The sequence below is a fragment of the Oncorhynchus tshawytscha genome, linkage group LG06 (assembly GCF_018296145.1).
Source record: "Oncorhynchus tshawytscha isolate Ot180627B linkage group LG06, Otsh_v2.0, whole genome shotgun sequence".
NCBI classification, from domain to species: domain Eukaryota; kingdom Metazoa; phylum Chordata; class Actinopteri; order Salmoniformes; family Salmonidae; genus Oncorhynchus; species Oncorhynchus tshawytscha.
Window position 1 is genome coordinate 62,467,446 of NC_056434.1, and position 17,867 is coordinate 62,485,312.

The 17,867-nt window shown below is 44.6% G+C and overlaps 1 protein-coding gene across 3 annotated transcripts in view; it reads right to left on the reverse strand.

Moving 5' to 3' along the window:
* LOC112252843 (adhesion G protein-coupled receptor A3) overlaps positions 1-17,867 on the reverse strand; it is a 238,400-nt gene that overhangs the window by 152,131 nt on the left and 68,402 nt on the right. For all 3 annotated transcript variants that reach the window (XM_042323487.1, XM_042323489.1, XM_042323488.1), the window contains exons 3-6: positions 14,187-14,258; positions 13,243-13,314; positions 12,985-13,056; positions 12,689-12,852 (exon numbers count right to left, since the gene is read on the reverse strand). In XM_042323487.1, the coding sequence (XP_042179421.1) occupies positions 12,689-12,852; positions 12,985-13,056; positions 13,243-13,314; positions 14,187-14,258 (380 nt within the window). The remainder of the gene's footprint in view (positions 1-12,688; positions 12,853-12,984; positions 13,057-13,242; positions 13,315-14,186; positions 14,259-17,867) is intronic.

Sequence of the window (17,867 nt, forward strand, 5' to 3'; positions counted from 1 at the left end):
GACACCTCCTAGTGGTGGGGTTGTTAGGAGTGTTTATCAGACCATGTGGACACCTCCTAGTGGTCTGGTTGTTAGGAGTGTTTATCAGACCATGTGGACACCTCCTAGTGGTGGGGTTGTTAGGAGTGTTTATCAGACCATGTGGACACCTCCTAGTGGTGGGGTTGTTAGGAGTGTTTATCAGACCATGTGGACACCTCCTAGTGGTGGGGTCATTAGGAGTGTTTATCAGACCATGTGGACACCTCCTAGTGGTCAGACCATGTGGACACCTCCTAGTGGTGGGGTTGTTAGGAGTGTTTATCAGACCATGTGGACACCTCCTAGTGGTGGGGTCATTTGGTGGGGTTGTTAGGAGTGTTTATCAGACCATGTGGACACCTCCTAGTGGTGGGGTCATTAGGAGTGTTTATCAGACCATGTGGACACCTCCTAGTGGTGGGGTTGTTAGGAGTGTTTATCAGACCATGTGGACACCTCCTAGTGGTGGGGTCACCATGTGGACACCTCCTAGTGGTGGGGTTGTGTTAATCAGACCATGACACCTCCTAGTGTTTTTATCAGACCATGTGGACACCTCCTAGTGGTCTGGTCGTTAGGAGTGTTTATCAGACCATGTGGACACCTCCTAGTGGTGGGGTTGTTTGGAGTGTTTATCAGACCATGTGGACACCTCCTAGTGGTCTGGTTGTTAGGAGTGTTTATCAGACCATGTGGACACCTCCTAGTGGTGGGGTTGTTTGGAGTGTTTATCAGACCATGTGGACACCTCCTAGTGGTGGGGTTGTTTGGAGTGTTAATCAGACCACGTGGACACCTCCTAGTGGTGGGGTTGTTAGGAGTGTTTATCAGACCATGTGGACACCTCCTAGTGGTCTGGTTGTTAGGAGTGTTTATCAGACCATGTGGACACCTCCTAGTGGTGGGGTTGTTAGGAGTGTTTATCAGACCATGTGGACACCTCCTAGTGGTGGGGTTGTTAGGAGTGTTTATCAGACCATGTGGACACCTCCTAGTGGTCTGGTTGTTAGGAGTGTTTATCAGACCATGTGGACACCTCCTAGTGGTCTGGTTGTTAGGAGTGTTTATCAGACCATGTGGACACCTCCTAGTGGTCTGGTTGTTAGGAGTGTTTATCAGACCATGTGGACACCTCCTAGTGGTCTGGTTGTTAGGAGTGTTTATCAGACCATGTGGACACCTCCTAGTGGTGGGGTTGTTTGGAGTGTTTATCAGACCATGTGGACACCTCCTAGTGGTGGGGTTGTTTGGAGTGTTAATCAGACCACGTGGACACCTCCTAGTGGTGGGGTTGTTAGGAGTGTTTATCAGACCATGTGGACACCTCCTAGTGGTCTGGTCGTTAGGAGTGTTAATCAGACCATGTGGACACCTCCTAGTGGTGGGGTTGTTAGGAGTGTTTATCAGACCATGTGGACACCTCCTAGACCAGTATTTATAGACACTATGCTGCATCAGGTGATAATGTAGTTAGACAAACCCCATCATGCTGCAGCCTATGTATTTATAGTCACTATGCTGCATCAGTTGATACAGGTGCTATTTACAATAAGCATTATCACATCTAGCTAAGTTAATAAAAAGAGCAATACAATAGTAATAAACCCTCCATTCATCAGTATCCTGAACATAGCTGGGTGTTTCTGGGATAGAGGGTTGATATAAAAGTCAGTACTACTGTCACGCCCTGGTCGAAGTATTTTGTGTTTATCTTCATTTATTTTGTCAGGCCAGGGTGTGGCATGGGTTTTTGTATGTGGTGTGTATGTATTGGGATTATAGCTTAGTGGGGTGTTCTAGTTAAGTCTATGGCTGTCTGAAGTGGTTCTCAATCAGAGGCAGGTGTTTATCGTTGTCTCTGATTGGGAACCATATTTAGGCAGCCATATTCTTTGAGTTTGTCGTGGGTGATTGTCCTTAGTGTCGTTGTTCCTGTTCCTGTCCCTGTGTTAGTTCACACAAGTATAGGCTGTTTCGGTTTTTGTTACGTTCTTTGTTTTGTAGTGTTTGTAATTGATTCGTGTGTTATGTTTGTTTTTTAAACATGGATCGCAATCTACACGCTGCATTTTGGTCCGACTCTCCTTCACTACAAGAGAACCGTTACAACTACAATAGTTATAAACCCTTCATTCAGCAGTATCCTGAACATAGCTGGGGGTTCTGGGAAATAGAGTTGATATAAAAGTCAGTACTACAATAGTAATAAACCCTTCATTCATCTGTGAGGTCCTGAACATAGCTGGGTGTTTCTGGGATAGAGGGTTGATATAAAAGTCCAAATATTCAGCAATACAGTAAGATTCTGAGACACAATCACTTACCATTGGTCAGCCGCAGGGAACGTTAGCAGATGTTAATACGAGTGTAGCGAAATGCTTGTGCTTCTAGTTCCGACAATGCAGTAATAACGAACAAGTAATCTAACTAACAATTCCAAAAAAACTACTGTCTTATACACAGTGTAAGGGGATAAAGTGATGGTACAGAGCAGCATAGGCAAGATACAGTAGATGATATCGAGTACAGTATATACATATGAGATAAGTATGTAAACCAAGTGGCATAGTTAAAGTGGCTAGTGATACATGTATTACATAAGGATGCAGTCGATGATATAGAGTACAGTATCAACGTATGCATATGAGATGAACAATGTAGGGTAAGTAACATTATATAAGGTAGCATTGTTTAAAGTGGCTAGTGATATATTTACATCATTTCCCATCAATTCCCATGATTAAAGTGGCTGGAGTAGAGTCAGTGTCATTGACAGTGTGTTGGCAGTAGCCACTCAATGTTAGTGGTGGCTGTTTAACAGTCTGATGGCCTTGAGATAGAAGCTGTTTTTCAGTCTCTCGGTCCCAGCTTTGATGCACCTGTACTGACCTCGCCTTCTGGATGACAGCGGGGTGAACAGGCAGTGGCTCGGGTGGTTGATGTCCTTGATGATCTTTATGGCCTTCCTGTAGCATCGGGTGGTGTAGGTGTCCTGGAGGGCAGGTAGTTTGCCCCCGGTGATGCGTTGTGCAGACCTCACTACCCTCTGGAGAGCCTTACGGTTGAGGGCGGTGCAGTTGCCATACCAGGCGGTGATACAGCCCGCCAGGATGCTCTCGATTGTGCATCTGTAGAAGTTTGTGAGTGCTTTTGGTGACAAGCCGAATTTCTTCAGCCTCCTGAGGTTGAAGAGGCGCTGCTGCGCCTTCCTCACGATGCTGTCTGTGTGAGTGGACCAATTCAGTTTGTCTGTGATGTGTATGCCGAGGAACTTAAAACTTGCTACCCTCTCCACTACTGTTCCATCGATGTGGATGGGGGGTGTTCCCTCTGCTGTTTCCTGAAGTCCACAATCATCTCCTTAGTTTTGTTGACGTTGAGTGTGAGGTTATTTTCCTGACACCACACTCCGAGGGCCCTCACCTCCTCCCTGTAGGCCGTCTCGTCGTTGTTGGTAATCAAGCCTACCACTGTTGTGTCGTCCGCAAACTTGATGATTGAGTTGGAGCGTGCATGGCCACGCAGTCGTGGGTGAACAGGGAGTACAGGAGAGGGCTCAGAACGCACCCTTGTGGGGCCCCAGTGTTGAGTGTTGAGGAGATGTTGTTGCCTACCCTCACCACCTGGGGGCGGCCCGTCTTAACTTACCTCATTTGCACTCACTGTATATAGACTTTTTGTTTTCTTTTGCTCTACTGTATTATTGACTGTATGTTTTGTTTATTCCATGTGTAACTCTGTGTTGTTGTATGTGTCGAATCGCTTTATCTTGGCCAGGTAGCAGTTGCAAATGAGAACTTGTTCTCAACTAGCCTACCTGGTTAAATAAAGTTGAAATAAATAAAATAAATAAATAAAAATCCAAAATTTATGTTGCTGATTACAATTTTGGACAGGTAACTAGTAACTGTAACAGACTACATTTAGAAAATAACCTACTCAACCCTTACAGAGAGATAGTGAGTATGCGAAGGCACGGCTCCAATCCATCTCTCCAATCCATGGTTAAACTAAGCCAATAGCAGAGCCAATAAATGTATATTTTAATGTATGATCTGAGAAACGATCAAGGTTGATTTAGCGAGGCCTGACCTTGATTTTGTGTATACATACTCTAATGTATACACACATGGTAAAATTACATAATGCATATAAATAGCAAATACAAGACATACAGTGCCTTGCAAAAGTATTCATCCCCATTGGTGTTTTTCCTATTTTGTTGCATTACAACCTGTAATTTAAATGTATTTTTATTTGGATTTCATGTAAAGGACACACAAAATAGTCCAACTTAGTGAAGTGTAAAAAAACTGAAAAGTGGTGCATGCTATGAAGACCCTAAATAAGATCTGGTGAAACCAATTACCTTCAGAAGTCACATAATTAGTTAAATAAAGTCCACCTGTGTGCAATCTAAGTGTCACATGATCTCAGGACATATACACCTGTTCTGAAAGGCCCCAGAGTCTGCAACACCACTTGGCAATGGGCACCACCAAGCAAGCGGCACCATGAAGACCAAGGAGTTCTCCAAACAGGTCAGGGACAAAGTTGTGGAGAAGTACAGATCAGTTTTGGGTTATTAAAAAATATCTGAAACTTTGAACATCCCACAGAGCACCATTAAATCCATTATTAAAAAATAGAAAGAATATGGCACCACAACAAACCTGCCAAGAGAGGGCCGCCCACCAAAACTCACAGACAAGGCAAGGATGACATTAATCAAATATAACCCTGAAGGAGCTGCAAAGCTCCACAGCAGAGATTGGAGTATCTGTCTATAGGACCACTTTAAGCCGTACGCACCACAGACCTGTGCTTTACGGAAAAGTGGCCAGAAAAAAGCCATTGCTTAAAGAAAAAATTAAGCAAACTTTTGGTGTTCACCAAAAGGCATGTGGGAGACTGCAAAAATATGGAAGAACGTACTCTGGTCAGATGAGACTAAAATTGAGCAGTTTGGCCATCAAGGAAAACGCTGTCTATGCAAACCCAACACCTCTCATCACCCCGAGAACAACATGGTGGCAGCACCATACTGTGGGGATGTTTTTCATCGGCAGGGACTGGGAAACTGGTCAGAATTGAAGGAATGATGGATGGCGCTAAATACAGGGAAATTCTTGAGGGAAACCTGTTTCAGTCTTCCAGAGATTTCAGACTGGGAGGTTCATCTTGGCCCTAAGCATACTGCTAAAGCAACACTTGAGTGGTTTAAGGGGAAACATTTAAATGTAATTGGAATGGCCTAGTCAAAGCCCAGACCTCAATCCAATTGAGAGTCTGTTGTATGACTTAAAATTGCTGTACATCAGCAGAACCCATCCAACTTGAAGGAGCTGGAGCAGGTTTGCCTTGAAGAATGGGCAAAAATCCCAGTGGCTAGATGTGCCAAGCTTAAAGAGACACACCCCATGAGACTTGCAGCTGTAATTGCTGCAAAAGGTGGTTCTACAAAGTATTGACTTTGGGGGGTGAATAGTTATGTATATTCAAGTTTTCTGTTCATTGTTTTATTTCTTGTTCATTTCACAAGAAAAAAACATTTTGCATCTTCAAAGTGGTAGGCATGTTGTGTAAATAAAATGATACAAAACCCCCAAAATCTATTTTCATTTCAGTTTGTAAGGTAACAAATTTGGAAAAATGCCAAGGGGGGTGAATACTTTCGCAAGCCACTGTATGTGCTGTTGTACTAAAGTACACCATTAACATCCTCATCTCCTGGACTAACACCACTCATCTGTTGATATTGCAATCTACATGTGTTTATAAAAAACAACAACATATTGTACTTTTTTTACCCTCCAAATTCGTGAAATCCAATTGGTAGATACAATCTTGTCCTATCGCTGCAACTCCCGTACGTATTCGGGAGAGGCGAAGGTCGAGAGCCATGCGTCCTCCAAAACACAACCCACTGCTCGCTTACTCGGAAGCCAGCCGCACCAACGTGTCTTAGGAAACACCGTACACCTGGCGACTGTGTCAGTGTGCATGCTCCCGGCCCGCCACCGGAGTCAAGGACATGTCTGCCGGCCAAAACCTCCCCTAGCCCGGGTGACGCTGGGCCAATTGTGTGCCGCCTCATGGGTCTCCCGGTATCGAACCCGGATCTGTAGTAACTCCGCTAGCACTGCAATGTAGTGCCTTAGACCGCTGCACCACTCTGGAGGCCCTCAATCTACATGTCTTTTATAGTGTCATTTCATTTGTTGGACATTTACAGAGCCATGTATTTGGTAGTTGCACATGAAGAGGTGCAGAACTGGAGCTACCGCATACCCTGTAGCTGACTGCAGCTGGCTAAATGGTACCACAGCAAAAAAAAAGCGATGGACTGTTGACCTGCTATTATGCTCATACTGTTGAATCAACACTAAGTGCCAAAGGATCCGAGTGGCAGATGGCCTGTGCCTATCAGGCGCTGCCAGGGTGAGATTTTGTGTGTGTGTGTTTTCACGGTGTGTACAGTATGTGCGTGCTGATGAAGTAAGGGTGTTGAGCCATTGTGTGTGTGTAATGGCATGAGGAAAAGCCAGGGCAATGCCCTATCCGTGTGTGTGTTTGTACGCTAGTATGTGTGCGAGCGTGTGTGCGCACATGTGTGAGTAAGTGTGTGTGATGGTGCGAGGATCCCTGGGCTGCAGTTAAAACAACCCCCTAGAGTCGATTTGCTCACCAATGATGAAATCTATTTAGCATAGTACAAAAATCCCCATAGAAATGTGTCTGTTGAAGCTAGAGATGTTTTTTTTTTGCAAGGGCTGCATCTCAATCCACTGTGGTGGAAGGTGGCAGAGCTACAGCTGTGTGTGTCAGACCAGGAGACGGTTCCGAACGGTTTGGCTCTACGACCCCCACCAGTGTCACGGGGACTAATCAGAAGTCGATAGTGAATGTGTAATTGTGACAAATGTGTAAACGTTCTTAACGTTTAAACTGCCATTTGTTTTTCATCGTTTAAACATTTAAACGATAAGAAAATATTCATGAAATGAGAAGTCACAATTCAGATATGATCCTGCTTATGAAAGCTACGGGGCAATGCAGTTCGATCTACCGCAGTCCTGGCTACTTACCAGAAGGCACTCACCTTACTACTGTCCCCAACAGTGGTAGTTAATGCCATTTTATGTTCTCTGCTGTGTCCCTCTCCTCTATGTTCCCAATTGTCAGTACATGGGACTTCATGTCCCGCTTCTTATCAATGTGATTGCTCGTTGCAGTGATGTATGACAGCATGTTCATAGATGTCCAAAAATCTGTTGTTAATGCCACGTATGGTGTTCGAGAGCTCGCACTCTGTACCTGCAGAGCAATCATTGTACATTTTCTCCATCCAGGCAGTCACAGTTTTTGGCATCTTGTAGTGTGCTTCTAGATATGCCATCAAGGCAGTGAAGCTGACATCCTCTACCATTGACAATGGATGCATATCAACTGTAATCAGTGCTGTGATTTTTTTTCACTCTGTCCCTTATCGCATTGCCGCCAGCAACGGGTTGGGGGTGACTTCCTTTCAGATGGTTAAGCATTGCACCTGTACTGCCCCTGTAGCTCAATTCCACCTGGCAAAGATTGCATTCACTTCACCACCTTCTCAAGTATTGCCAAACAGGACTTTGCTGCTGTCGCTTCCCTGTCTCACGCCATTTTTCCATCCGTTAACGACGCTGATGTGCGGAGCACTATAAAGTATATCTGTGGCAAATCATTTGAAAGATGCATATTTTCTACTACTAACTTTACAGCAATGTTGCAAAAGGTATTTGTATGTTTTGTGCCGCACTGTGATTTACATTTTGTAAACGAAAAAAAGTGTTAAAAAATGTTTGCCAGAGATTTTTTAGGAACAATAACGATCCAAATGTAATTTAAACATTTAAACGTTCACACCCCTAGTACCAACTCTGTCTGTAGCGTCTGAACGGTTTGGGCTAAACGCTAAAGTATTCAGACGCCTTGACGTTTTCCTTTTTCCTTTTTTGTTACGTTACAGCCTTAATCAGAAATGTATTAAATTAGTATTTTTCCTCATCAATCTACACACAATATCCCATGATGACAAAGCAAAAACATTTTATTAGAAATGTTTGCTAATTTATCAATAAATAAAACTCATATCACATTTACATAAGTATTCAGACCCTTTACTCAGTACTTTGGCAGCGATTACAGCCTTGAGTCTTCTTGGGAAGGACGCTACAAGCTTGGCAGACCAGTATTTGGGGAGTTTCTCCCATTCTTCTCTGCAGATCCTGTCAAGCTCTGTCAGGTTGGAGGGGAGCGTCACTGCACATCTATTTTCAGGTCTCTAGAGGTGTTTGATCGATCGGGTTCAAGTTCGGGTTCTGGCTCGGCCACTCAAGGACATTCAGGGACTTGTCCCAAAGCCACTCCTGCATTGTCTTGGCTGTCTGCTTAGGGTCGTTGTCCTGTTGGAAGGTGAACCTTCGCACCAGTCTGAGGTCCTGAGCACTCTGGAGCAGGTTTTCATCAAGGATCTCTCTGTACTTTGCTCCATTCATCTTTCCCTCGATCCTGACTAGTTTCCTAGTTTCCTAGTCCCTGCCACTGAAAAACATCCCCACAGCATGATGCTTCACCGTAGGGATGGTGCCAGGCCAAAGAGTTCAATCTTGGTTTCATTAGACCAGAGAATCTTGTATCTCATGGTCTGAGGCTTTAGGTGCCTTTTGGCAAACTCCAAGAGGGCTGTTATGTGCCTTTTACTGAGGAGTGGCTTCCGTCTGGCCACTCTACCATAAAGGCCTGATTGGTGGATGCTGCAGAGATGGTAGTCCTTCTGGAAGTTCTCCAATCTCCACAGAGGAACTCTAGAGCTCTGTCAGAGTGATCATCGGGTTCTTGGTCACCTCCCTGACCAAGGCCCTTCATCCCCGATTGCTCAGTTTGACCAGGCAGCCAGCTCTAGGGAGAGTCTTGGTGGTTCCACATTTCTTCCATTTAAGAATGATGGAGGCCACTGTGTTCTTTCGGACCTTCAACATTGCAGCAATTGTTTGGTATCCTTCCCTAGACCTGTGCCTCGACACAATCAGTCTCGGAGCTCTATGGACAATTCCTTCGACCTCATGGCTTGGTTTCTGCTCTGACATGCACTGTCAACTGTGGGACTTCATATTGACCGGTGTGTGCCTGTCCAAATCATATCCAATTAATTGAATTTACCACAGGTGGACTCCAATCAAGTTGTAGAAACATCTCAAGGATGATCAATGGAAACAGGATGCATCTGAGGTCAATTTAGAGTCTCATAGTAAAGTGTCTGAATACTTTTTTTTCTATCTTTACAAAATTTGCAAAAGTGTCTAAAAGCCTGTTTTTTTTTTTTTTTTGGGGGGTTGTGTGTAGATTGATGAGGAATTGTTATTTATTTAATACATTTCATAATAAGGCTGTAATGTAACAAAATGTGGAAGTCAAGGGGTCTGAATACTTTTTGAATGCACTTTATATGACCTCTCTATGGAAAGATGAGACTCTCACGAACATGTTGTTGTTCTCCATTTTTCTCTACGACCCCCAAGTGTCACGGACTCGTCTGAAGGTACCGGGATGAAAATGTAATGGAAGTGAATAGGGCATTTCCACATTAAAGGGTCATTCCATGGTAAATTATTATAATTATTTTATCTCTCAGATATAGGACACATGCACTTCAATCTGTTTTCCATGTATGAATCTGTTATCAAATGCCTTTCTATGCTGCAGACCAAATTCAATGTTTTATCATTTATATATATTTTTTTAAATACACAAAATTATAGCTACCGACAGGGGTCCTAAAATTCAAAATCAAATAGCTAAATGATCCTTGTTAAGACAATCTTAAAACAATTCCCAGCCCCAGGCCCCTAACCAGATTGACCTGTGTTCCCTGGCAGGAGGGGCGTGCCGAGCAGCTGCTATGGCTGGTCCTGCAGTGAGTGGACACATGGCCAAACGTCTGGCAGTAGTCCACAGAGGAAACCATTCAAATCACTACAGAACAGCTCCACCAAAGCCTGGTACCTGATCTGTTTGTGCTGTCTTGCCAAACACAACTATGACCATAGGAGTTGGCAAGACAGCACAAACAGATCTGCGACCAGGCTAGTCCCACCAATCCACCCGCAACTGCTAAATCGGTCTGTAAGTGAGCCACATCATTCAGGATGGGAAGCCATTAAATGATAATCTCCTAATTAATCAAAACAAGTCCAACACTTCCATTTCCTCAATACGATTAGGTCCTTTCACACACACTTTCCACATTTCTTATTGTATTTGGATGTTGCTCGGATAACACTCTGTCTTTTTCAGAATACGGAGTTGATTAAACTTTAAACCAAGTTCTACTGGCTGGCCACAGGGTCTGATGGGTATATTGGTCTATATGCATAAGGCCTGTAGTGACCATAAGAGGACCATGTCACTGCCGTAGCTTAATATAATAAATAATAACACCAGACATTACACCAGAGACCCAGGTTGTGTATGGATCAACCAATCACTGCTATGTATTTCATTTCAATGAATTCCACAAAGAGGCCCTGCCTGGTTTTCACTGATGAAGCCTTGAGGAAACAGAAGTAGAGGCCCCGTGCTCCTTTATTCCTCCGTGTTTGTGTGCGTCTCTGCATGTGATCCTTATTTCAGTGTTCGATGAGCTGAACAGACGTTGCCCTGACCCCCCCCCCCATCCGAGGAAGCACCTGATCCTGGCAGGAAGCCTCTCCTCCCTCCTCCCTCCGTCCGTTCCCCCTCGCTTGAGAATGACACTCGACCTGAACGCCATGTCAGACCGGCGAAAGGAGGAGAAACACTTTAAAATGTGCTCACCCTGACATCTGCTACTCGTTACATCACTTTGGAGAACTACGATAGAAGAAAATGAAAAAAGGACGGCGTGGATGGAATTCCCGAGCAACCTAATAGTTCAACCTAATAGTCAAACCTAATAGTTCAACCTAATAGTTCAACCTAATAATTCAACCTAATAGTTCAACATAATGAAACGAGAGACAAATCTCTTGTTTGGTATGAGTTGGAGGGGTAGCTTTGTCAATTGTCATCTTATCGACCGCCATTCTCAGTAATACCTTGACCTATAGCATCAGGTGCTGAACAAACACAGCTGATACGTGATGAAGTGCTGATGGCCACAGTATAGCCTTACTGCATTCCATGACATTAAGTGAACCCATACGGAGATAATAGGCTGAAAATAACATTACAAGAAGAGATTGTTAGAGCACTCCACTGTGTCCAATCGAAAATGGCTCTTGCCAAGCAAATAAATAAGGTATTGTAGGAGGCTGTTGTATATAGAGTAAAATCCCAAGGAGGCATGCTCGGTAATCCCATAATGGATGTGTTAGGCTGAAAGAACAATTCACTATTCCAACCATCCTAATTCCACTCTTGGCTTCATGTCATACGACTGTGTGGAATTACCCAGTAAGTGCTTGGATTGTTCCACATAACAACAACAAAAAAACACACACTCAGGATTCCATAGAATAACTTCAGAATGTATCTGGTCGGGTACGTGGATAAGAAGTGTGTGAATAGAACAATCTCCACAAACAAACACATGAAAGACTTAGAAAGAGTGACAAATGGGTCGGGACCTAATGCCTGGTGGTCTCTGACCTCTTGAACTACATTGACTACCTTCATCGCACCTTGATAGATGGAAAAGTATCTGTCACCTGGTCTGTTTCTACTAGGAAATACTTGTGACATTATACTGGATTCGATGAACTGGTTAATGTATGCCAAAAAAAGCCAATTCTAAAAAAGTGGTTGGATCCAAATACTTATTTAAAATCTTCCTGGAAAATGTACTTTTTTAGACATTCTTATTCTAAAGAATTCCACCGCTAAGATGCATGATGCGGCTTCAGAAACTTTAGTGGGCTGGTCAAATGCCATCTCCAACATCAAGGACCTTTCGTTAGGTACCCCGGTATCTTGAACTGCTGTATCAATCCCCCCTACATGCTCATGTTTTGTCGCTGTACAAATCATGTGCATGCTAAATCTTGTTTGATTGACATTGATAAAAGCACCCAATATTTTGTTTTCCTCCAACACGCACGCACGCACGCACGCACGCACGCACACACACACACACACACACACACACACACAACCCCCACCACCCCACCCCAATTTCCATTTCAAGCAGTGACTCGTGTTTTGTCATCCCGGTGCAATATCCTCTAAGCGTGTGCAGGATACGGGGAGTGTAGGGGCAGGGCAGGGGGAGAGTTGCTATCAGAAATGAGATGTGATTCCCCCCATGGCTCAGAGCACACAGAACAGCACACAGCACAGCACAGAGCAGAGATGGAAACACCAGAACTGCTAGCTACCTCACCAGTCCCCAGAGCTCTCCTCCATGTCTTCCTCACGGACCATTCACTCACCTTACATACAGAGGGGTGATTCGACAGACAGCAGGGAATATTCAGCCACAGACTTTCAGACATCGACATCATCATAGGCCAAATTCGTCATAATATTCATTTATTTTGTGGGACAATGCAATTTCAAATATATACAGAAAAAAAGGGGTCAATGTAATGCTTGTGTAGGTATTGTGTACGCCTTATTTAAAGAGAGATAGGGATGATGTGTGATAACATACCACATCTGAGCTGGGTCTCCCTCAGGTTGTGGACCTCCAGGCCGCGGAGGTGTGTGGGATAAACACACAGGGTGTCGTTGCCCAGAAGCACGCCGTTTGCCCTGGCCCACAGCAGCAGCCACTCCAGCTGACAGTCACAGAACAGAGACTCGGTAGAGAAGTGCCTGAGGGGATACGGCAACGGCGTTAAAACCATCACCGCACTGTGTGTTGGTGTCATTTTGGTACAGGGTGAGACTGACTATCTGTTCGTAGGGTGTGTGTTTGTGTGTGTGTGTTTCATTTTGTTTTCTTACAGGACTTCGAGAGACAGGAGGTGTGTGAATAGTCCCACCGGCAAGGAAGAGAAAATATTTCCAGATAGATTCCTGTGGGGAAAACAGTGCAAATACACATCAAACCAGTTAACTTTGAACAAGTAGAAAAGCCACAGTATCTGCTGTTGCGTTACTTTGAAACAGCCTTATCTAAGAGAAAAAACATAGATCCTACATCTCAAAACATCTCAAATTGTGCGTACAGTGCTGCATGTTTTCAATTTAGAGATTACTCACAATTTAGAGAGATTGCCAAGGTCTACAAACATTTCAGGAGAGAGGCAGCCAATCCGATTGTTGGACAGATCCCTATAAGGACAAAAAGCTAACTTTAAATGATGGCTAAGAGATAAGCCAAGCCCATCTGACTTAAAGCATTAAGAGCACTGATCATCGCAGGAGAGCTGGCATGAGATAATACAGAATGAGCTTGGCTGTGACAACAAGTGTGTTGTGTGTGTTTTTGTGCCGTCTCCTCTTGTAATAACGTAATAACGAGAGCTTAAGCAGCTCAAGGAATTATGATGTTAAACCACCAGACCAATGTTTCTTTACTCCAGATCGCGGGATATCAACCCTGACCTTCTGTTACCCCTTCACCCCTCACATTACTATCCATCCTCACACACTTATGCACCACACACATGCACACGCGCACGCACAAACACACACTCATACACACAGAAGGCTGTCGTGGCTCTGTGCCCTTCCCCTCTGTAATTAAAGAGCTGCTTTGCTGGAGCAGCTGTGGGAAAATAAGCAAGGCACTCAAGTAATCACCAGTTGGGGAGCACTTAAATTAGCACTCTGCTGCTCCCAGAGCCTGGCGCACTTGCATGCTGCAACACCCCAGCAGCCTAAAACCTCCTAGCAATCATGATGGAATTAAGTCATTTACGCTGCAGGGTTTATCTATGACCATCTTTGTGCGAGTGTGCTTAGGTGTGTGTGTGTGTGTGTGTGAGAGAGAGAGAGAGAGCGAGAGAGAGGAGTGTGTGTTTTATCTACCACTTCAGGAAAGAATGAATTTGCTGCTTCTTTTTTTAATCATGATGTCATAATTGTCACAGTGTAATAACCCTCCCCGCCCTCCCCTCACCAATGCCCCTTAACCCCCATAAAACCCCTGGCCTCGCCGCTCCGTGTAGCCCACCCACTATGACAACCCGCTTCATACTTACAGTCTCCTCAGAGCCACCAGTCCGCGGAAGGCCCCGTGCTCCACCGTGCTAATCAAATTATTCCTCAGGTCCCTAAGAGAGAGAGGGAGGGATAGAGGGAAAGAGAAAGAGAGAGAGGGCGGGGGGTGGTGAAAGAGAGAGCGAGAGAGAGTAAGCAAGGGAGAGCGAGAGAGAATGAGAGAGAGGAGAGGTAAGGGAGGTCACTTATTATGCCACTGTGGGTTTTGAGAGTCACATTGCTGGAGACAGGGAGGGGGATTGCCCCTTAAAACCCTCTCATCTGGCAGTACAGTAAGTGGTTGGCAGTTAGCGATGAGATACATTGAGCTGAGCTCTTGTCAGGGCCGAGCATGGAAGCTCATTGTGACATTAAGATGTAAACTCGAGCCTCCTAACAACGAAAACGCCATTTGTGATTCATTCAAGATGTGACAGTGCAGCTCCCATAGATCACAAGGCCAAGAAGATTTGGTGAAATGCAAAGATGGCAACTTTTACTAATGCTGTACTAACATGATGAAACTCAGTTGTGGATACACAGTTAACCCTGAATAGAGATGGGTATCTCTATTCAGAAAGGAAATATTACTCTTTATCGCTTTGATGTGGTCGGATATTACATACATTTGAAATTGGCCATCATATGCATCATCGGTGACAGAGAATGATAGTGTACGGAGGTTATTTCAAGAAATACCATGTCGGTCTGACACAAACGTTGTAAACATTACAGTGGTTTTAGCCAGGATCACTCTGTTCCCAATCCCCACTCCCAGTCCCTCGATTTCCCAACCCAACGTTTCTAAAAATGGACCGGCATCCTTCCCTAACCCTACTTCTCTCGGGCCAAAGAAAACTTCCTGAAATTGTGTCCCCCGGTTTCCTTTGACTGGGCCTGTCGGGAGTGATGAGAATCAGAAGGAGTCTGGCTCTCTCTCCGTCCAGATGTGTGTACAGTACAATACACCAGTGCAGTATGGGTAGTCTAGCCTGTAGTCTCAGCCCAAACCCAACTGCTGGTCACATCAGCAGTCATAAAAACATGCAAGGCCAGCCAAAGGCATTAAAACAATACCACTAGCACTAATAAGTATAATGTGCCTATTTCCCAATGTAAAAATTGAACGATGATCATTTTTATTTGTAAAACAAGGCACTGCATTGAAACCAAACAATCATTTTCGGCTGTACAAAGCCAGAGCAGAATAAGTCAATGTTTTACTGTATATCTAACACAATCAGCTGAGTGCCTCACAGAATCAACCCCAAAAAATCGAACTATCAAAGGGCATATTTTCTGCACCATTAGAGATACAGTAAGCCTGTAGACCACCAGCAGTGAAGGATTCCTCTGATGAAACTGATGCTAATTCAGTCAATGTAAAAAGAGTTACACAAAAGAGAGAACAACGCATACTCACACAGAAACCATAATTATCGTTAGATAAATGACTCCTGTCTGTCCTTAATGATGTGTGTCTGCTGTTTAATTCTTTGGTCCAGAGTTAAAACCCACTACACCATTACCCCAATCCACACTCCCTACTCTACCAGTTCATAGGCTAAAACTATTCTCAAACTATTCTCCACTTCACCGCATGCTCGTTCACTTTAATTTATTCTTGTGCCTGTGGATTTTTGGTGGTCCACAATGATTGGCATGGCGAAATTGGTTTTGGCAATCTCCATTGGCTTTCAATGGACCCGACAGCACATAAACCCTCTAAGTACATCAGGGTCAGTTTCACTCCAACCCTCTCTCCAAGTTCTGGAGCTCCCCATATGTTGGTTTTCAAGCACTCCCTCACGGTGATGGGAAAACTAAACGAGTTGATACAGTGGAACGGAGAGTAGATACAGAGTGGAGCACTCTACAGGCCAGGGCTTCTCAGATCTCTCCTCTTGTCGATGGGAGCCTTTGATTTATACAAATCCTGTTATGAGGGAGAGGGTGGACTGGCGAAGGGTAAGGTCAAAGGTCATTCACTGTGCCTCTTACTTTGCTCTTCTTCTTCACAGCACACAGAGCAGCCAACCACAGCCAGATGCCTTCTCAGTGCTCCTGTCTCGTAGTCAAGGTACTATGAGCACTGAGCAGAAAACAATAATAACAGCTGTGACTTATCTTCGGTTATGAGATGTACTGTGGGTGTGGGTTATTTTGCACTGTGAGCAGACAACAATAATGACAGCTGTTGTTGCTTTGATCTTATACTGTGGGTTACTCTGTTATCATGTCAATCAACAGTCCCAGTTAAACAAATCAAATCAAATCAAATTTTATTTGTCACATACACATGGTTAGCAGATGTTAATGCGAGTGTAGCGAAATGCTTGTGCTTCTAGTTCCGACAATGCAGTAATAACCAACAAGTAATCTAACTAACAATTCCAAAACTACTGTCTTATACACAGTGTAAGGGGATAAAGAATATGTACATAAGGATATATGAATGAGTGATGGTACAGAGCAGCATAGGCAAGATACAGTAGATGGTATCGAGTACAGTATATACATATGAGATGAGTATGTAAACAAAGTGGCATAGTTAAAGTGGCTAGTGATACATTACATAAGGATGCAGTCGATGATATAGAGTACAGTATATACGTATGCATATGAGATGAATAATGTAGGGTAAGTAACATTATATAAGGTAGCATTGTTTAAAGTGGCTAGTGATATATTTACATCATTTCCCATCAATTCCCATTATTAAAGTGGCTGGAGTAGAGTCAGTGTCAGTGTCAGTGTGTTGGCATCAGCCACTCAATGTTAGTGGTGGCTGTTTAACAGTCTGAGGGCCTTGAGATAGAAGCTGTTTTTCAGTCTCTCGGTCCCAGCTTTGATGCACATGTACTGACCTCGCCTTCTGGATGATAGCGGGGTGAACAGGCAGTGGCTCGGGTGGTTGATGTCCTTGATGATCTTCATGGCCTTCCTGTAACATCGGGTGGTGTAGGTGTCCTGGAGGGCAGGTAGTTTGCCCCCGGTGATGCGTTGTGCAGACCTCACTACCCTCTGGAGAGCCTTACGGTTGTGGGCGGAGCAGTTGCCGTACCAGGCGGTGATACAGCCCGCCAGGATGCTCTCGATTGTGCATCTGTAGAAGTTTGTGAGTGCTTTTGGTGACAAGCCGAATTTCTTCAGCCTCCTGAGGTTGAAGAGGCGCTGCTGCGCCTTCTTCACGATGCTGTCTGTGTGAGTGGACCAATTCAGTTTGTCTGTGATGTGTATGCCGAGGAACTTAAAACTTGCTACCCTCTCCACTACTGTTCCATCGATGTGGATAGGGGGTGTTCCCTCTGCTGTTTCCTGAAGTCCACAATCATCTCCTTAGTTTTGTTGACGTTGAGTGTGAGGTTATTTTCCTGACACCACACTCCGAGGGCCCTCACCTCCTCCCTGTAGGCCGTCTCGTCGTTGTTGGTAATCAAGCCTACCACTGTTGTGTCATCCGCAAACTTGATGATTGAGTTGGAGGCGTGCGTGGCCACGCAGTCGTGGGTGAACAGGGAGTACAGGAGAGGGCTCAGAACGCACCCTTGTGGGGCCCCAGTGTTGAGGATCAGCGGGGTGGAGATGTTGTAGCCTACCCTCACCACCTGGGGGAGGCCCGTCAGGAAGTCCAGTACCCAGTTGCACAGGGCGGGGTCGAGACCCAGGGTCTCGAGCTTGAT